Source organism: Candoia aspera, chromosome 8, assembly GCF_035149785.1.
Source record: "Candoia aspera isolate rCanAsp1 chromosome 8, rCanAsp1.hap2, whole genome shotgun sequence".
Taxonomy (NCBI): Eukaryota; Metazoa; Chordata; class Lepidosauria; order Squamata; family Boidae; genus Candoia; species Candoia aspera.
Window position 1 is genome coordinate 64403645 of NC_086160.1, and position 22491 is coordinate 64426135.

A 22491-nucleotide genomic window follows, 5' to 3' on the forward strand; every position below is an offset into this window, starting at 1 on the left:
GAACTGTTTGGTTCTGGAAATGTTTCATGCATACAGTTGAGATGACCTTGTTTGGATATGTGATCAAAAAGAGTACATACATGCCAGGAATATCATGGAGAACATATTACAGGTGGGGGTATGCTTAGTCCCCATACCTTTTGTGAAACCCTCCATAGTTTTAAAAATACTATAGGGATCATGATTTGATGATTATGGGAATCAACAAGTGGTGTAGGGTTAGGGTCAGGGGATACCTACCTTTTCTCTAACCTATGTTTCCACTGATAACTTGAGGATGCAGATCATATTGTTTAAGCAGATTTGAACTGGAGTGAATACTTGAATGGGAATATCATCCAGATACCCTATAGAAGTTAGTCTGAGCTTTCAGTGTAATCTAGTAGTAGGAATGATTTTATTTTTTCATCTATAACTAGCATAACTGTAACCATAACCCTAATCACTACAAAATAATTCAGAATAAAATGAAGTTAGTCTGACAAGTTTAACTTATTTCATTATATTTACTTTGAACTGATCCAGTTGGTACATCTCAAAACTCAGTTTTAATATAAACACAAGGATGGGCCATCTATTTTATACAACAAACTTCAGTTTGATAATATTTTCATCTGACAAAGAAGTGGCTAATATGGAGCCTAATAAGCTCAGCACCATAGAAAATTTGAGATTGGTGTTCAGCAACAAAATAATAATCATCTGCAACATGATTACTTCTTTAAAAAAAATCAATAAATTTTACAAAAGTCCATGATGGATACATGAATATTGATCAAAGGCACACCTTTAAAAACAGCATATTTTCATAGCACTAATACCAGATATTAATCTTCTATCTTGTTTAACAAGCACCATTCTACTGTGATGCGTTTTCCTGAGTAGACTTTGTGAGCAACTGACATGCAAAAATGTATAATAAACATGTCAAGAGATGGCTTATTTTTTTCACTGATTATAGTAATAATCTTGGCCATATACATCATACCCATGCCCTTTATAGTAACTATACTCATCTTCATATGTTCTGAAAGTATCTCCTCGTGGGTACCCATTCTCACTGCCATAATAATCAGTTTGGACCTCATACCCATTTTCATAACCATTTGTGGTGGTGACATCATACACCCATGGATCTTCTGTGGTAGTGTCATACTGGCCCTGATCTGCAGGGGTGGTCCCATCTTGCCACTGTCCATCTGTAGTAGTTTCATATTGATCCTGATACACCGTTGTAGGGATGACAGTAGTGAGCAGGGTGGTAGGACTGATGGTTGTTGCTCCATTTTCTTCCTCTTCCTCTTCTTCCTCCTCTCCATTGCCACCATTTCCAGTTTCCTCTACGGTGCTGTTTGTGCTGGTAGCATTAACACCACTTCCATTTTCATCTACTTTCTCCTCTTCTTCCTCTTCATTCTCCTCTTCCTCATTTTCATCACTGTCTTCTTCCTTTGCACCTTTTTTGGGAGCATTGTCTTTTTCAACCTTTTTGTCACCTGCTTCTTTCCCCGGTTTCTGAAGAGGCTCTTTTCCTACTGGCACCTATATTGATGCAAAAAAAAAAAAAGGGGGGGGGGTAGATTAGGAACCTAATTATGATCAGCAAAGGCACTCACTCCAAATATTTATGATCTGGTTTTAACCTTCCTCAACATGGACTGTGTAGAAATTATGGGAATCTTATATTCATAAAGTTGAAAGGGCCACTTACGGCACTGAATTGTCCAATGCATATATACTATTGCAAGTCATAAATTTTGTCACTGGATACATCTAATGAATAAACAAACAAATAAAGAGAGCACCATGTTGGGGGAGGATGATCTAGGGACAAATTCTGAATAGTATATTAATTCCATATGTAATCCTCAATGTGTATATGTGTAGCCTGAATGTTGATATAATACAATTCTGTTTCTCAAAAGCAGTTTCTGAAAGATTTTCTAGCACAATGCCTTGTTGTAAAGCCTAAATCCTGTAAAATCTTATACTCCTACTTTACAGCTATCCAATTTTTACCTTGTTCAAGTCATATTTTTGATTCAAATTGATTTTAACTTTTTAAAAATAAAAATTATCTTGGGAAACAAATATCCAGATACCCAACATCTAGTACTGCATGGTAAAAATAATATTTTAGAAGTGCTGTAGAAGAAAAAAATTAGAATAGAAATACATTTAAAAGTGGTCAGAAAAAAAGTAATCAGAAATCAAGATTAGCCTGAACAGCAGTTGATTAGAGTAATGCACAATGAAGTGGGAGAGAAAGAAAATTGTCTCTCTTTGTGTTGCTTCATGACACAACCTTCCCTGCATCTCTCAAATGTTGTGTAGACTCCTTTTGAACATGGGTTTAGCACTCTTCTGGAATAGCACTAAAACTGTGTTTAGTCCCATTCCAACATGGGTATAGTCTTTTTCTAGAATGTGATTGATTGATTGATTGATTGATTATGTGCCATCGAGTTGGTGTCAACTCTTATCAACCTCATAGATAGGTTTTTCCCATGGTGATCTGTCCCTAACTTGGTCTTGCAGCTTTTTCTGGAATAGTATTAAGCCAATGTCTAAAATAAATAGCAAAAGTTGGAAGGAGGGCTATGGAATGGGATAACTTAACCCTTCGTCTCCACCACAGTCCCCCAGTCCAGATTTGGAGGAGGGTACATAAGCTGTATACAATGGGAGAAAAGTTGTAATTAGTGTCACTGGAAAGAAAGGATCTGATTGGATGCAGATAATTCTCAATTTAAGTAGGAATTTTGCTGGGTTTTTTTCAGTTAAGGTATATTACGTTGTATACTTAGAGTGATCATCTGCAATTCAGCTGGAAGAACACCCTTATTCAGAAAATATAGTAACATCTTGTGGCCTAGCTATTTTATGTATATTAATTAGGGACCAAGCCAAGAAATGCCTCATGGATTTAGAGCTGCAGTTCAGTTTAGGTCAGTTACCCAGTTTCTGTAGGATACCAACTATATTTGATGGGAGAGTTATGGCATCTTTACCTCGTGATCTATTCTAATATCAAAGGCACGTGTATTTTACAAGGGCATGACAGAATGCCTTTCCTTCTGTGCTGCCACAGGTCAAGTATCACAAAAATCCTATAATGTGCCACAAGTGCCTTTGCAGTATGAAAGAAATTGAAATGATTACACATCTGCTCCTCCATTGAAGATTTTATTTGGCCGTATATCAAATATTAGTATCTCCCTTTTTTCAATAATAATGCCAGGGCAGTCAGATGGTTATTATGTAGCTTCTACTAGCCATCAAGAACTTTCAGGTAATTTTTAGCATCACCAAATTCTATTGTATAGCCAACAATGTGGCAGAGGTTGCATCCTGAAGACCAGCTTCCTCCTATGTCTTTTTGTATTTTCCTGTCTGTCTGTCTGTTTTACTGCTCTTTGGCCATAATAAAGTTTTTTATTTGATTTGGTGAATTCAAAATCCTTTTAACTTGCTCACCTGTTTGGGAGGCTTAGCATTTCCATCACCCTTTTTATCTCCAGTCCCAGGTGTGGTGGGAGCCTCTGTGGTCTCTTCACTCCCCTTTCCGCCTTCATTTTCTTCATTTGACTCTCCCTGTTGAGACATTAAACAACAAGAATATCACATTGTATATTATTTCAAAGGATGTGTAAATAAAAATCTTTTAATTATTGCATTTACTATAAATATTTTCATAGTACAAACACCTATAAAGCTACTGAGGCAAGGTAGAACAAACTCATCTTAAAACAATATCATCATTTCAAATACATTCAAGCCACTAAAACAACAACAATAACTCTTCAATCTAAGGCATTAGATACCTAAAATGGGGCTTGATACCTTTTCTAAAATCAGAATGAAGTTCATTCATGGACTCAAAGAATGAATTCCATTCTTGGGAGAGATGTTGGAGGGGGGATTTCCTATATGCCAAAGAACTGGAGATCTTAACTAATGATATGCACAAAGGGGCCTGTTATACAAAGTTAGGTGGCTAAGCAGGTTTACACGTTTCTAGAAAAGGCAATTCTCAGTGTTTATTCACCCTGGTTTTCTTATGTTTCTGGTAATAATGATCATGAATGGGGTGGTGAACAGAAGAATGTTTTCTGAAGTTGTTCTGTGGAAACCCTGCCTCTAAAGACAGAATTCTCAAATGATGGGTTTGTTTTTTTAAGAGATAATTTAATAGCACTATTCCAATTTTCAGTTGTAATTTCAAACTACACCCCTCCCCAAATATATATTAACATTTAATTGTAATTTTGGGAGTATATAGGACACTTTCAGCTGTAAATTCCATCAATCCATGAACTGACATTTGAAGGATAAATTGAAATTCATCAAAAGTCCTGAATGAAGTTGGATCTCAAACACTCAGGCAGCTGCCTGGAACTCTGGTATTATCTTTCTAAAAATTGGCAGAATGTCATTTGCAACATTGTTCTAGCACACTGCTAGTCAGACCAACCTAAACATTGTGCATGTAGCTGTTCTTAAGATCAGATGGCTAAAATGCTTAAAAATAAATTGTAATGTGATGCCAACAAAAATTGAAGTTATTTTCCTCTCAATTGAAAGAACTTGCAAAATTGCATGGTGTGGCTAGCTATTTTGATAGCTACCAGAGGTCACTAAGACCTCCATATAACAGCAATTATAGGGCTATTTATTTAAATGTTGTTGAGGTTCTGCCTATGTCAAGGCAGGACATAGCAGGAGTAAAACCATGGAAATGGATCTGAGAAAGACAATAGCCTCACGAAGTCATGTATCTGAATGTATTGAAAGCTCAAAGCTGGGGGAGAATGGGACTATACCTGTTACTCTACCCATGTCTCTCCCCAACCTCTACATGTTTAGGCAGGAAATCTGAAGGCATGATGTACATGAATATAACTCTTCACATGATCTAGGACCCAAATAAAAACAAATATCCCAGATTGTATTAATGTCTATGTTCACATACAAGTGAATATGAGATAATTCTCCTTTAGGCCTTCTGCCTGAACTCATTGAGGTTGGAAGGAGATGGAAGAAGAACTGTTAACCCATCCACTCTTTCACTTGGAATTGTCCACTCATTCAGGTGGATGTTCTAATGTGGAATATTGTCTGTAGGGAAACTCTAATTTGAGACACTTTAGAACTTCTAAAGACACTTTAGAACTTCAGCTGTCTATAGCAACACCTGATTACAGGCCTTTGAAGAGGCCTTTCTCTACTATAGCACTACCAGCTACTAATACTGACACTTAAAATCACCTTTTGCTAAAATAAACTCAGAAAACAAGCAAAAAAGCATAGCTTTTAAAAACATATTCACATCTAGCACATATTGACCCAATAAACCAATATGCTGCTGAACTAAAGAAATTATTAATGCTGCTCAGGTAAAAAAATACATTCACCAAATAAGCATATATCAAGGTATATATTTATTTAGGAGACTTATATCAGCTTTCATACCAGCAACAGTGTGTAAGTATGTTGTGAAATTAAGGGATTTTCATCATGTCTTCATGACTGCCAATTGATGTTCATGGATGCATCCTGCCAATCTTCTACCTGTTTGCCATACCAGTTGGTTTTCATAGTCCTTGCGTTGAATGTTCTAAATGATTCCTGTTTTGTCTTCTTTGGCTGACAAGTTTGGCTGACACTGACAATTTCAAAGACAATTTCATTTGGGAAACTAGACATTTTAGACTGAGCTAGATTCAAAAATGGAAGAGAGTTCCTAAACACTTGGCACTTTGACAAATCAACCATTAACAGACACATTGAGATAAGCTCCATCTATAAACCATTCAGAAAGGGAAGCAACCAAAACTCAAAGGGGCAAACAGCCCTAAACACATCCCTCATCATCACACCCTAATTAATCAACACCCAATTAAGCAGGAACCATCACTGGATAAACAGAAAGAATCAAGGAATCAACACTATTCCAATTAAGGCTGGTAGGACAAGCCACCATATGTAAACATCCAGAAAACTCAACTTCCCCATGCACTGATGAAATTACCTAGCTTGGTAATGAAATGTCCGTAAGAAGAAAAACAAGCTCAGAGAACACCAAAAACCCAACAATTCAACCTTGAGCTACATATATTCTCCACTATATGGGTGGGTGCCCAGCCACCATTTTATGATAGTAAAGTCCCTATGAGTCTGCCTGGCATGACAGCACATCATCAAACAAAATCAAGCAACAATTATGTTGTTTTTTTAATATGCTTAATATTGTGAGCTATCTAGAAGCTTGTGAGGGACAAATATTGTAAAATAAACATTGTAAAATAAAGAAATAAAATTTAAGTTTCTTGTTTCAAATCTGTTTCTACCTATAAGGATCTGTCTGTCTGTCTGTCTATGTATCTATCTATTGATCTCCTTAACCATCCAGAATATTGGAAACCTCATGTTTGTCACTTGCAAGGCGTGACAAAAATAGAAATACTTCAACGTACCTGCAAATGGCCACACTATGTTCATGACTGTGACCGCCATTTGTACAGGCTTGCCTTCATTCAACCTCAGGTTTTCCTAAAGAATTACTACAGATCATATATTATTTCTGTGTTGCTTTGGGACCACAGCAGTTGTTTTTGAATATATGCACAAAAATACATTTTGTCTCCAAGCCTGTGGATCTCAATAGCTTTCACTGTGTCTTCAAGGTTGCTGCTTGCTTAGATGATTTAGGCTTTAAAAAATACAGCATCAAACCAGAATAGAAACTTGTGGTCAGTTAGTAATCTTTACCACGGCACTCATAGAGTATAGGGTTTAGAAACAATCCTCTTTTGTTTTAATGCTCCTTGGTTTGTTTTGAATAAAACCAGACACATTCCTTACCCCTTCTTCTTCCTCTTCCTCCTCTGAACTGTTGCCACCAAAACCTTCTTCAGATGAGTCACTGTTCAGATGAGTCCGCAAAGCCTACTACCGGATTCGCATTCGGGAGGGGGATGAATGGAAAATGGCTTTTAATTGCCCATTGGGTTCTTTCCAGTATAAGGTTCTCCCTTTTGGTCTGGTGGGGGCTCCGGGAGTTTTCATGCAGCTGATCAATGAAGTTTTGCATGACCACTTGTTTAAGGGGGTTTTGGTGTATTTGGATGATGTCCTCATTTATACTAAGTCTTTGGAAGAGCATGAACGACTTCTTAAACAGGTTCTCACCAAGTTTAGGAATGCCAAACTTTATGCTAAGCTTTCTAAATGTGAGTTCCATAAGTCTCGCTTGGATTACCTTGGTTACAGGATTTCAGTTAAGGGCATTGAAATGGATCCTGTTAAGGTTCAGGCAGTGCTTAATTGGGAGCGACCCCGAACCCGACGCCAACTTCAAAGTTTCCTGGGGTTCACCAATTTTTACAGGTCCTTTGTCAGGGGGTTCGCTGAAATTGCCCTACCCCTAACTGATTTGTTGTGCACTAAGGGGGTGGGGGAAACCCGCAAGGTTAAGAACCCGGGGGCCATGCTCAATTGGACTCCTGCATGTCAGGCTGCTTTTGATCGGCTGAAGGCTCTTTTTACTGAAGAGCCCATCCTCTCCCACCCTGACCCGGACCTTCCATTCGTCGTTCAGGTGGATGCCTCTGATTTTTCTATTGGAGCTATTTTATTACAAAAGGATTCTGGCGGGCTTTTAAAGCCTTGTGCCTATCTTTCCCGAAAGTTTTCTGAAACAGAGAGGCGCTGGCATGTTTGGGAGAAGGAGGCTTTTGCTGTTAAAGCTGCCTTAGAGGCTTGGAGGCACCTGTTGGAAGGGGCTTCTTGCCCTTTTGAGGTTTGGACGGATCACCGCAACCTCGAAGCGCTCCGTACACCCAGACGCCTCAGCCCAAAGCAGATTCGATGGGCTCAATTTTTCAGCCGTTTTAATTTCCAGCTTAAATTTATCCCGGGGAAAAAGAATTTTTTGGCTGATATATTGGAAACCTCATGTTTGTCGCTTGCAAGGCATGACAAAAATAGAAATACTTCAACGTACCTGCAAATGGCCACACTATGTTCATGACTGTGACCGCCATTTGTACAGGCTTGCCTTCATTCAACCTCAGGTTTTCTTAAAGAATTACTACAGATCATATATTATTTCTGTGTTGCTTTGGGACCACAGCAGTTGTTTTTGAATATATGCACAAAAATACATTTTGTCTCCAAGCCTGTGGATCTCAATAGCTTTCACTGTGTCTTCAAGGTTGCTGCTTGCTTAGATGATTTAGGCTTTAAAAAATACAGCATCAAACCAGAATAGAAACTTGTGGTCAGTTAGTAATCTTTACCAAGGCACTCATAGAGTATAGGGTTTAGAAACAATCCTCTTTTGTTTTAATGCTCCTTGGTTTGTTTTGAATAAAACCAGACACATTCCTTACCCCTTCTTCTTCCTCTTCCTCCTCTGAACTGTTGCCACCAAAACCTTCTTCAGATGAGTCACTGTTAAACTAAAAAGAGAGACAGTTCTGAGGCATTGGCTCCAAAACAACAGGAATGCTTATTTACAGGAAAGCAACCAACTTCTGCTCTCCTATATTCACACTCAGGCCAATGTAGCTTTTCCAGTACTTCAGAGCCGAGACTTCAGATGTTTCCTTAGTGTACTTGAGAAAAATGAAATAGAGGCAATAAGGGAATATAAGAGATAATTTGGTGAGGTAACTAATGATTGCAGGTTTTGACTGTTTTACCTTCGTGCAAACTTGCATATTCCATATTCTAATTTTTATCTAAAGAGCTCAGTGGTGTTTACATTTGCTCCCCAGTTAGCCTTCTATCTGGAAGCTTACACAGGAAGCTCACGAGCCTAGAGAGATGATTAAATCATAGAATCTCTGCATTCAAATCCTCATATCTCTAACCTGCCCTGGAAAGATTCATACCTGAAACCCTGCAGCTCAGTGTAGATTGTATTATATAAACCACTGGCCTATCTTGCTAAAAAGGATTTTCCCAATTTAAAGACCAATTAGCAGCTCTGCAATGCTCTGAATAAGCCACCTTGGATGATGTAAATTTCTTTCAACCTGCCTTAAAAGGCAGGAAATATGATTTCTTCCCAGAAGTAGGGGCTGAACAGGCCACAACTTCAAGACCATCTAGGCCTTTCAGAAAACTATAGATGTTCAGGCTTGATGTTTGTATTATCCATAAGGAGTAATAAGACAGGCAAGAAAGATACAGAGTAAGTACTCCAATGCTGCAAAGACATTGATCCGTATAAAAATATCTCTGTCCTTTACAGAGAAGCCAAACCACTGTTCTGTTGAGGCATCATTCCCAGAAGATAATTTTTAGTTCCTTACATGACCCATATTTGAAAACATGTAATTAACAGGCCCCTGCATCACTCCCAACTTGTCAATAAGAAACCACTGCTCATAGAGTATCTTTTCCCCCCTTAACAATGGAAGAAAGAGAATGCTGTAAAGAACTAGCATTCCAGAAGCATATGATTTTAATGGGCCAATAATATTGGTCCATTGGTGGCCTATACAAGCTACTTCCTTTCCTGAGATTTTACTTCTTATATTTGGCCACACAGGCAAGAATAATAATCATGTTTTCTGCATGCTGCATATTGTCAGGTACAAAGGAGCTGAAACAACAGTAGCAATTTCACTGTCCAGGGGATTGTTAGCTGTGTGAAATTGAATATGCTATGTCTGGATGGCTGTAGATAAGTAAAATATGCCGTATATTTTCAGCATTCCTATAAAATATTTGCAGGAATTATACAACCACCTGTCCTGACTCCCAGGAAACACTCTGAGACAGGGAACTGTTCTCTAATGTTTTATTGCTAATACATAACAGTAATCCTAACAAACTGAACAAGCGTGGGAAAACCCAGCCATATCAACCCCGCAGGTTAAGGCGGTCCCAATCTGTGCCTCTTGGAATGGCTCACCAATTCCTCAGTGCTACGCATGCGCTTAACAGTCTGGAAGGGAGCCCCCTGCTCGCCATCCTTACTCATGACACCACCTACTTAACTTCTGTATATGTCTTTGTACTGCACCTCAATAATCAGTACTAACACTTTTAAAGATTTGAGTCCAGAGCAGGGCTGCCTACAGTGAGGGTAAAAAAGTCAAGATGGCAGCCATGTTTGTGCAAAGACCTGCTCCTTTTTGTACATGTGTTGCACTTAAAAAAGGGGCAGGTTTTGATCATGCTATTGTAGCTGCCATCTTGATTTTTTTTATCCCCCCTCCCGCATAGACACCTCTGTCTGGAGTTGAAAAGTTTTAAAAAAAATTGTACTTACCTGGAATCTTTTCATAGGTGGGTAGAAGTAAGGATATCTATAAAGAAAATGCCTATATCTGTTCTTGAACACCTGCCAAAAAAGAAAATGCATTTTAATAGTTAAATCTAAGGAAAAAAAGCATTGGTATGCGTAGTATCAACATAAAAATTCAGTGATGTTGCCAACGTACTGCATTTTCTTCTGAATCCCCTGACTTGAATCTTCTTCGGAAGTTTTTTGCCTACAACAAAAGAGGAGATAACTTAGAAAGGGTAGGCTTTTATTTTTTTATTGCTTACTTAAGTTGGGTGTCGGCCTCTATGCCTCTTTGCTGAAACAGGCATCCCTGTTGCGGAGAAGTGCCTTGGATGTTTCTTAGGCTGCTCTTTGATCCTGTGTTCTAATGTTGTGTTTTACCTGTAGATGTTGCTGTTGTGTTGATGGCTTCTATGTTATTGTGGCTTCAAGGTAGGGTGATGGTAGAACAAATAGCATTAAAGTGACGGAAGGTCATCACAGAGCCAGGTGATGACCATTAGTCACTTTAATGCTATTAAAGTGAGCCAAGCGGAGTACGAAAACAATACTTTTCTATCATCTACACTTGGTAAAACCTGTCTATAACCTGTCTATATCTATAGGAACTGAATCTGCTTTTTAAATATATCTTGTAACCAGTAGGATAAAGATAGTGTTTCTCAAACTTAGGAAGTTTAAGATGTGTGGACTTCAACTCCCAGAAATCCCCAGCCAGCATGCTGTTGACATAGCTACCTTGGAGAAGCTGTAATTTCCCCCCCCCCTCTTTCTAACACTTTATTGGGTGACTTGGTTGGTTCAGGGTCAGCTTTTACATCATTTGCTCTGTTTCATAGGAATGCAGAACATTTGACTCTGCGTCTCCCATTAAAATGCACACTAGCCAGGTTCTAAAAGACACAGCAACTAGTTCTACATGCCTGAAAAGTTTTGAATATGCATTTTAATTTGTGCTATCTCGTAAATTTGTTTGTTTATTCAGGTACATATTTTTTCAGGTTTTTTCCTCCCACTTTTATCACATGAATATAGCCTATAGAAGCATGAATATTCCTTTCCTAAGAAGTACACAATCTAAGTAATGGAATATTTCAAGGAACACTAATGAATTTGCTAAATGCTGCATTAGAACATTTTGGAAATATACTAAACAGCTTGATTTGATCCTCTCCCTTTTCCTTCATCAAAAACCCTCCAAACAAAACAAAGCAAAGCAAAACAAAACCACCCCTAAGTATTTATTATTGATTTGTTTGTTAGACTTATATCTCATCTCTCCTGAGGAGTACAAGGCAAGCATTCCATTCCTTCCTCCAACTGTCTCCAGAATAACAACACTGAGAGATAGATTGGGATGAGTCAGAGTAACCAGTCAAAAGTCACCCAATGAGTTTCCATGGCTGAAGGTGAAAATGAATCTGGGTTTCCCTGGCCCTAGTTCAACACCATAACTGGAAACAAACAGTTATACAAGAGAACTCCCAAGAGTACAGCTTTCTCCAGACTGAAGACTGGACCTGGTATCTAGACAAAATTTTCAGGCTGGGAAACACCAGCAGAGTTATTTCTGGCTAGAATTGGCAATACTTGGCTAGAGGGAGTGGTGATTTAAAATAATATTAGGTCACCTTATATTTTCAATAATAATTTAGGAGCATATGAACCTGCCTTATACTGAGAGAGACTATTAGAACTGGACTATTTCCAGGAGGAATTTTCTTAGCTCTGCCACAAGAGGTTGGGGACTGAACCTAACACTTTTTGTATGCATGGCTTGCTCTATAACAGGACTATTGCTCATCCACAGTAAGCATATAATGCAATTGAGTAGGAATGTGCAAAATTCATCCATTTGTTCCCAAATCCCAAATTGTTCCTGTATTGACATTTTTGCATGTGCCTAAAAATGAACTGATGAAGAAAAAGGATGATGCCTTAGAGCTTAAATTTGTTGTGCACATTTATCATGGCCTTAGTCAGATGACAAGGAGTCATGGGTGATTGCTGTAAAACCCCAAGGGATTTTTAGGTTCCTAACTTGCACTGACAATGTATAGCACATAGGTTTGTATATATGCAACTCTAGGCAAAAGGGGATTCTTGCAACTTCCTGATGGACTACTAGTATGCATGTAATGCTGGTGTGCCTTATATGATCCAGCAAGAGACTAATATTGCCAATATACAAAGTCCTTCTTACTAGTTCCACTTTCCACTAGGTGGCATAGCTAACTGGCAGAAAATTCAATTGCTGGATAGAAAAGGGCTTTTCTTTCTTTCTTTCTTTCTTTCTTTCTTTCTTTCTTTCTTTCTTTCTTTCTTTCTTTCTTTCTTTCTTCTTCTTCTTCTTCTTCTTCTTCTTCTTCTTCTTCTTCTTCTTCTTCTTCTTCTTCTTCTTCTTCTTCTTCTTCTTCTTCTTCTTCTTCTTCTTCTTTAGCTTATCACAGAAGTATAAGATCACACTGTTTGGGATATGAATAATTACTATCCCATTGCTTATCATTCAACTATATTCTTAATATAACATAACAACAAGAGTGTTTTTTAAACTAAATGTGTTGATGTTCCAATAATTGTTTAGGTTATGAATTTTTTTATGATATGTAATCCACTACTGACAAATAGTATGCTTAAATGATCACTAGTTATTGGGATGACATGAGTCTTACAAAATTTGGATGATACAGACAAGTGAGTACAGAGTAGCCAGTTTGACTTGTTCTCACATTTATCAAACCATGTCAAGTTGGCAATGTTTAAGAAGCTAAGCGAAGTGCATCCACAAAGCAGTGATTCAGAATTTCCCATGCCCTTTCAATGCAAAGTGCAAAAGGAAGCAGTATGGATCATACATGCTCTGATGAAGCTCATGTGTGATATTACCACTGTACTTCATTTGTCTTCAACATACAATGGTGTTGTAGATTTGGTCAGAGATTTTGGCTGTCTAGTAGGTTTACACAAAGCATTTGGCTTTGCCCTGACAAAGTCGTTTGTGCTGTGTAGAAAAAACAGTTCACCTGGTTGAGGCAAAGATGCAGCATCATTTGCCTCAAGGAGACAGTTCCTGTTGCCTTGAACTGTCAACCAGTCCTTGAAAAGGGTTTTGGAACATCAGAAGATCCTCAGATGAGACACACTGAAACAATGAAGGAGCCTCACTTTTAGAAGTGCATGGGCTGTGTTGTTCCATAAAGCAGCTTTGAAGGGGTGCCTCTCTCAAGTCTCTGTCAAAGTGAAGCATCCCCTTGAAGATCTGCAGAATTGCACTCTGTTTCAATCTCACTGGCTTAGGTCATTCATGGATAGAGTGTTCCTCTGCATCTGCTTGAAAACTTATAGGAAGAGAACATTTCTGCAAATATTTAGCTGAAATCTATTCTCATATAAAGTAGGTCTGCTAGGCAATCGTGCTCTCTGCAATAGGCCCTCCCTCCCTCCCTCCCTCCCATCCATCCTTCCATATAATAGTCCCACAGGGTCCCTTGAGAGTGTTATCAAGTGCTCTTCTTTTCACCAGACCTCTGCTTTGGCATTGTTTAATCAATGGAACTTGGAGCATGCCAACCCTGCTAGATTGAACCAGCCAGGAAGATACTACAGGAGACAGGCGATCCCCCAAGTAACCATGCGCTATGCCATGTAGGGCTTTATAAATAGCAACTAGCATCTTGAATTGCACTCGGAAGCAAACTGACAACCAGTGCATCTCATGAAGCAGAGGTGGTACATGGGCATACCAAGGCGTGCCCATCACTGCCTCACTGCTGCATTCTGGACCAGCTGAAGCTTCTGGGCGGCCTTCAAGGGCAGCCTCACAGCCTCAAAGTGCATTGCAGTAATCAAGCCATGAGGTGCCCAGGGCATGAGTGATTGTCTGAAGGGCTCCCTGATCTAGGAAAGGGCACAGTTGGCACACCAGATGAAGCTGGGCAAAGACTTCATCTTTTTGATGAAAAACAGACTGGCCTATGAATTTATATTACTATAAATTAATTTCAGATAATTTTGCCTGGGCCTGTTTTGCTCCTTAAATTTATTTATACTAAAGGACATGGTACAGCTGTGCAGTTTGGGTGTAAATATGAATAATATAAAGGAAATGCTTTTTGAGATCAAATGCCTATTCTGGCCAATTGCCAGTTGCTCCAGCAAAGGCACCATGCATAGAAGCAGTTTTCTGCAGACATAACCAATATGGATCAAGAAGTTCAAAAACCTGAATTCATAGATAAATATTCCCTATCCAGGATCATCAGTTGACAGCCAGTAGATTAATAGTATTAATTGTCAGAGATGAAAGCTGATTGAAGCAAATGTAGAGAAGGCTATTTGTAATGTATAAAGGCTAGAAAGTAGAAAGATACATAAAAGCAGAAATAGATAAACAGGTGAATAAAAAAAGAACAAAGGTAGTCAATAGGTAATAATTTGTCACATAAGAACTTTGCCTAAAATGGCTTGTCATTTAGGGACAGTTTCTTTTATGTTAGCATGATAAATTAAGAATTAATTGATAGATTTTTTAAAATCAAAATACTGTAATGGAATTCAAAGTCTGTTAAGTTGTGGAAAAAATTGTCAAACTAATTAATAATGATCATATATCGCCAGTAATAACACAACCACAATGAATGGACCTTAAAATATTCACAGTACATCCTAGCCCAGATAAAGTATTTCTATTTTTACTCACAGAGAAGGCACAAGTTATTCCTATAATGCAGAGGAAGAGTAGGACTGTCTTCATTTTTCTGATGTCTGAAAAAGAAAGAAAGGAAAAGAAAATATACTTCCAAATGGGAAGATAAGGAAAATATTAAGATAGACAATTTCTATAATTCTGTTCAATTATGTTCAGCAGAAATGTATTTATTGGGCCTGGTGACTTTTATAGCGGTCTGAACAAATGTTTGATTGATTCTATCAGTAAGTTAAGCAGGCCTTCAATTAAAGACAGGGAAATTTTTTACTGTTAAAAGTTCCATACTTATATTTAAATGAGAGCCAGTTTCGTGTAGTGGTTAAGGTGGTGGCTTAGAAACCAGAAGACTGAGAGTTGTAGTCCTCCCTTAGGCATGAAAGCCAGTTGGGTGAATTTGGGCCAGTCACCCTCTCTTGGCCCAACCCACCTCACAGGGTTGTTGCTGTGGGGAAAATAGGAGGAGGAAGGAGTATTAGGTATGTTGAGTTATATATTAAAAATGCAGGATAAAAGTCTAATAATAAGAAGTCATCCTTCTTCACACAAATTTAGAAATATTCTAAGTTGAATTTAGAAATATTCAGATTTATACTAACAGTTTATGCATCATAAGATCTACATGGTTATGGCTAAGTGATGGTAACCAAATTATATTTAACATGATGGATGGGAGAGACAAATCATGCCACTTCATGGAGCTTCCTTCACCCACAGGTAGAGCCAATTCTGTGAGGTCTTGCTGATTATTGGCTGCGATGGATATTGGCTGCTATGGCAATGAGAGAGTTGTGGGATAGAAAGGAGGAGAGAGAGAGAGAGAGAGAGAGAGAGTCCCCATCCTTCCAAGTGACATGTCCGGTTTCTCCTCATGATTGCATTCAGGTTTACCTTCATAAGTCTGCCTCACACCAAACTTTCAGGCTGTGGCAGTGCCTTGAATGAAGGGGGAAATTCATAGAGGACTTTATGATTGGAGTTCTTGCCTGCTTATTTATTTCTGCCCAGAAGTGGCGGTAGAGGGGCAGCCTTACTGGAAGAAAGAATGGAGAAAAGGAAGTGAAGCATCCCTTTGAACAGTATCAGAAGGCCACTGTTACAGCCTCCTAGAATGTTCCATGGTCCTGCAATGCTGCTTCATGAACCTCAGGACAATCTCAATGATTCCCTGGAAACAGGTCAGAGACTGAGCTCATCGCTTTCAGCAATTTTTTTTTAATCCATTCAATTGTATTCTACTCTCGGAGACTGCCTGGACAAGTCCCTGCAGTTTTCTTGACAGTTTTTTCAGAAGTGGTTTGCCATTGCCTCCTTCCCAGGGCTGAGAAAGAGTGACTGGCCCAAGGTCACCCAGCTGGCTTTGTGCCTAAGGCGGAACTAGAACTCACCATCTCCCAGTTTCTAGCCTGGTGCCTTCACCACTGCACCAGACTGGCTGTCCCTTCAGCAATTATAAATCCTTGCTAAGGACTGGGAGATGAGTTCTGGGTTGCAAATGTTGCAGCCCTCCCACTAATGTATTTACTGATATGTTCATTACATTTCTTGCTCATCTTTTTTGGGCCATCATAGTTGTAACTGCAGTGCAATCGGCATGCATTCAATCATTTTACAAATAACGCTAGTTGCTGTTTTGCAGAGTGAAAAGGTATGTTTCTTTGAACCCAAGGAAAGTAAAAGCCCAGGAATGTTGCAATTGATAGCTTAGTTGCTGTTAAGATGGTATTAAGAAATATATTATTTTGGAGAATGGCTACCAAGTATTGCTACCAAGTATTGCTTTGAAACAACATTTTTTTACTTATTCTGGAATCTTCCCAATCTGATTGCACCCAGATATGTTAATTTCCAACCAGCACTCTGAAAGTTAGACACCAAAACATCTGCAGACTCCAGACATCAGAGTCTGAAGAAACAAAAGAGATGCCTATCATTTCTCCATTGCTCAAAACTATTCATTAAATTTCAGAATTTGTCCAGGAAGCTGCCCTGGAACAATTTTACCAGTTTCATTGGGGTTGGTGGCCTTGATCTACAGTCCTCAAAACACACATCCAAGTGTGGGGAAAGCTGACAGAAGATGACTGCTTTATTTCACTGAGAGTATCAGTAAGTGGAACAAACCTTGTTAAAAGAGTGACATGTTAATCCATACCTAAATTGCCTTGTTACAATTTGTAATTAAATCACTAATTGGAAGGACAAAATTCAATGAAGCATAGTCTAGAAAGGATTATGAACGTGTATAAGTAAATACAAGGATTACAGTTCTACGTATATTCAGTCGTCCTGGAAAATAGCCCAAGGCCTGACATAAACAATATGTTTAACTGATGACATCTGTATTTATAGTTTTGTTTCTACAAAATGAACAATAAGCTACAAATCCCATTTCTGTGTATTATCTTTGTGTAACAGACATATGGTCTTGCTTAGGCCATGTAATAATTTCATGACTGAGGAACATTTGAACAATAATTCTGTGGAATATGAAATCTATTGGGCTTATCCCTGTTTGCATTATAGAGAATTAGCTTTAGGGACCATCATAAAGATTTTATGGTGGTGCTGGTAGAGCACATCTGGCCCTCCAGAAGCTGATGGGCAGCAGTTCCTATAAGCATTGTGGGCCATACTAGCTGATGGAAGTTGGAGTTTAGTAATTTTTGGAAGACTACAGCTTGCCCCATCCCTGAGACTTAGATGATAAGAGCTATGAAAACACACACGGTACTGCATAACTGCTAAGTTTCTTTGTTATAATAAGTCTGATTCCACAAAATCATCTCTCTCTGTCTCTCTCTCTCCTTTCCATCACCATGCCCTCTCCCCAGTTCCCGCAAGAAATCATTTTAAATTAAACCCAGCTAAGCATTTTTAAGAAAAGGAGACTAGAATGTCCATGCATTATAGTTGGTACAGTGTAAAATCCCAGCCTTATTTATTTAATAAAAATTAACTAAAGCAAGCAAACTATAGTGGGAGAGTAAATCACTGAGTTAAATCATAGAAATAATGCTCATGAGAAATTCACACCTGCAAAGCAAAATACAGTTTATCATAAAGACAGTCAAAAATTTAGAAATGTCAGAAACCTCATTGCTTGCACAGGACCAATATAGCTGCCCGTCACTTACCAAGCTGCAGTTCTGCAGGATGCAGATTGGTCTCCAAGGAGTCAGGGAACAGAGATTTAACAGAGCATCTGTTTGTTCTTGGCCAACCTACTGGGATACGCACACTATTTTTACCCTCCACCAGCCAATCAGCACTTTCCTTGTGTGATGTCAGCAAGTGGACTCTTACCAGAAAAATTTCCAAACTTCAACCATTTTTCAAGTCACACATGTCACTTTCAAACATAAAGAGCTGTTTTAGTGCCCAGAGTTTTGGATCATTCCACTTAATTGAAAGGTTGAGCTAGAGATGAATAGGTTTGGATGCTGAACTCTGTAATAATGGTCTGGGTTTGAATTGAACTAAATATTGGGATCATTAGTTTTGTGTGTGTGTGTTTCATCCTTCTGTGGGAGAGAGGTAGACTAGGCAACAAGTACAGAAGGAATGTCTCACTCTGTAGTAAAACTGCATAGAAAAGCAAGTGAAATATTTGAGGGACAATTCATCTGAGCATGGATTACAGTTGGCTTTCTGTTGAAAGGTCACCTTACCCTTTATTTGTCTCACTTGAAGCTCTTTGAATAAATATATATGAAGACAAATCGATAAATACTGTATGTGTGATTATTTTTCACCTGATTGTTTATTGCGTATTTCACGTTCACTGGTTTTGTCTGGTCAATGTATTTCATACAGTATGTACAGTATATCTCCAGAGCAAAGGAGCTATGTAGCAAAAATGTTTTGAAGCAAGCATTCACAGGCACTCCTGGTAAGAATATTCAGAATAATAAGAAGAAGCTGAGCTGGATCAACTTTTATTTATTTCCATCTATATGGTTGACAAAGCAACTCTGGGTAGCAGAGTTTCAATAACAATGATATAAGTAACTGTAAAAACACCACACATAATTAAGACAAAAAGGGAAAATGGCAGCCAGGAGTAAAAGGCTCAGAATAATACAAACCCTTGGAGCGTCACTAATTGCCTGACACAAATGACTAGGTGAACAGCCAGATCTTATGTGCTTTCTGAAAAGCCAGCAAGGGTGGGGCCATTCTGATCTCAGGCGGTAAGGTGTTCCATGACAGAAAAGGCACAATTCCTGGGTCCTTCAAGATGGCATCCTTTATTTGACAGGACTTGAAGTATGCCCCTCCAGCTGGTCTAATAGGGACCATTGGAGAGAGGCAGTCCTTCAAGTATTTTGGCCCCATGCCATGAAGGGCTTTATAGGTGACAACCAGCACCTTGAATTGTACCCTATTGGGAGCCAGTGCAGCTCATGAAGCAAAGGTAGAACATGGAATCAACATGAAAAAAACACACACCCATAATTCTCAACACCACCACTTTTTGGACCAACTGCATCTTCCAATGTTCTTCAAAGACAGCCCCATGTACAGTGGATTCAGTAGTCCTTTCAAGAGATGATCAAAGCATGAGAGACCATGCACAGTGCTTCTTGATCTAGGAAAGGGTACAAGTGGTGCACAGCACAAAGTTGTGCAAATGCTCCCCTGCCCATGGCTATTCCCATGGCTATTCCCATAGTTTGACATAGGCCAACAGCATCCTTTAGTCATGGTGCTAACTCAGATGTCTCCAAGAAGCTAAGATAGCCACAAAGTGTGTTAATGTAAATATTTCCAGGTAAGGCTGGAACAATTGTTCTCTGAAACTGTGGAGCAGTACTGTTTGTCAATGTTAACCATACAGAGTTATATGGGCCTATATTTTGACCACATATATTGCAATTTTCTATGTTCCTATATAAAACTGCTCTTGTGTCCATTTCTCCCCAGAAAGCAGAATTCAGTGGCATAGTGACTCAAAACTTTGAAGTTTCATGTACTCAGATATAAACTTCTCCCTTAAAATAAAATTGTTTCCCATTTTCAAAGCATCACTCCAAGCTATCTATCATCAGCATATCCTATGGTAGCTCCACTTCTCTATGTGAGCTATATCTTGGGTAAATAAATATTTCCTTTCAATAAAAAATGACCCTCAAGATGCTTCGACATCTTCCCTATGTTTTTTGTTTCATTCAGAAATCTTTGGAGTCACTGAAAGTATCTATTGTCTCCATATTCACAAAGGGGAAGAAGGAGAACCCAAGAAACTGCAGATCTGTCAGCTTGATGCCAATACTGGGCAAAGCCTTGGACAGATTATCAAGCAGCATGTTTGTAAGCATGGGTTTGTTGCCAACAGATTATGCCAGATTAAATTTACCTCCTAATTTGATTTATTAGTTTAGTAGATTAGTGGAATGCAATAGAGTTCAGCAATGTCATTTCTTACTATAGGCATAAATGAATTTTCCTTAAAATCATCAGCTTTGTTACAGGTTCTTTTTTTATTCTCAACATGGAGGTTTATTTTGAAATAATATTAAAAATACTGGCAACCAAATGGACATTTCTCTTTGCTAGACTTAAACTATCTCTCCTCAGCTGGGGTCTTCAACTTTACCTCATATTCTACAGTGTCAGAGGTTTGGTCTCAGAAGCCATAAACCCCCCTTCTGATCCCTCTCCTCTGTCATGGGTTGTAAAGGAGGGAGGGGGGAAACTTGACTGCTGTAAGAACCAGATACAACAGAGAAATCACCGAGCCAGCAATTTGACACCAGAATGCTGTGGCTACAGTGTTATCTGCAAACGGACAGTGAAGAATGTTGTTGTTGTAAAACTAGCAGCAGTTGTAAATATTCAATTTCAAGGGAAGGTGGGAACTTGGGGCTGGTAAAAGGAGGGAAGTGGGGAGATTTTAGTTACTTGAGTCTTTAGTTGTAGATGGCAAGGTTACTGTATCTTTCAATAAATGAAATACTTTACTGAGACCTCACTGGCTCCAGAGAGATTTCTTACTATTTGCATATCTGAACCTACGATCCTCACATACAGTAACATTAGTCTCTGAGAGCAGAAAACAAACAAAAACCCCACATGTTGTTAAATGTAGAGTACCACAAAAATGTGGAGCATTGTAGAACTTTAAAATTTGCCAGGTCTTACTCAAAAGAGCAAGGTAATCAGGCAGTGTAAAGCCCCAGAGTTTGCAAGATTTATCTTATTAATAATGTTATTAATAACAGAAAAAGATCTGCAGAAAAATGTGTAATATTTAGTGTATGTTGAGCAATAGTGTTGCCTTAAATTGCAGAGTTTCAATGTGCCAGTTGGTTTTGGTTAGGATACCAAGGGATAGCAGTCATTGATCTTGAAAAAATACATTTGACCACAAGAGGACTTTGATTTTTCTGATTCCTTTGAAAAAATGTCATTTTCTCAAACTGTGTTCTTCAACACTATTCTAGGTTTGAGACTCCATGCTGACTCAGAAGCAAAATGGCCACCTATATTCAGTACAACTTTCAGCAGCATTCCTTGGTGGTCTGACACTTGACTAAACAACTAGGGAGAAGCATGTGCATGTCTGAGATTGGGGTTTAGGATGGACCCAAATGTATTAATATGTACTGTATATATATATGCTTGTTCCTTTAGTCTTCTGTCCTGCAGGCTGAACATACCCAGTTCCTTTAATCAATCCTTATAGGGCTTGATTTCCAGTCCCCTCATCATCTTGGTAGCCATTCTCTGAATTCACTCCAGTTTGTCAATACCTTTTCTGCAGTGCCCAGAACAGTATTCCAAGTGAGACCTGACCAAAGCAGAATATAGTAACCTGGACTTCTATGACCTGGACTTGGTCTTCTGTTAATACTTCCCAAACTAGCAATTGCTTTTTTAGTATCTATATCACCCTGTTGCTCAAATTCAACTTGTGATCTAGAGATCTAGCTGCATCACCCAGATCTTTTCTACATGTACTATTGACAAACCAAGACTCCCCCTTCCTACACTTGTGCCTTTTACTTTTTCTCCCCAGATATATGACTTTACACACCTCCCTTTTTAAATTTCATTCTGTTGGTATCAGCCAACTCTTCAAGCTTGCCTAGATCTTTCTGAATCTTCTTTTTCTCTTCTGAAGTTTAGCTGTTCCCCCTAGTTTTATTTGTTTGTTTGTTTGTTTGTTTGTTTTAGCCATCCATCTCAAACCAGTGACTCTGGGCAGCTGACAGTCATAAAAACAGTTAAACAATTAAAATAGTACAAAAAGAAATTAAATACAAATAGCAGCCAAGAGATATTAAAATCTGTTGGTGCCAGCACAACCAGGAAACGGGGTTGTTCACACACTTGGGACCCCAGGCCCGGGCACATAGCCAAGTTTTCAAGGCCTTCCAAAAAGGCTTGGTGTACCTTGATCTCACAAAAAGGTCAACATCTCATGATATCCTCATTAATAAAATGGTAATATATAGACTAAGTGGTACCACTGTTAGAT

The 22491-nt window shown here is 38.7% G+C and overlaps 1 protein-coding gene across 1 annotated transcript; it reads right to left on the bottom strand.

Moving 5' to 3' along the window:
• Nucleotides 1-575: 575 nt before the first annotated feature.
• IBSP (integrin binding sialoprotein) lies at nucleotides 576-15062 on the bottom strand. The gene is made up of 6 exons (XM_063310393.1): nucleotides 15003-15062; nucleotides 10458-10508; nucleotides 10286-10357; nucleotides 8394-8462; nucleotides 3478-3594; nucleotides 576-1542 (listed from the first exon to the last, which is right to left on the bottom strand). The coding sequence occupies exons 1-6, from the start codon at nucleotides 15054-15056 to the stop codon at nucleotides 949-951; spliced, it is 957 nt and encodes a 318-aa protein (XP_063166463.1). The 5' UTR covers nucleotides 15057-15062; the 3' UTR covers nucleotides 576-948.
• Between the last annotated feature and the right edge of the window lie 7429 nt (nucleotides 15063-22491).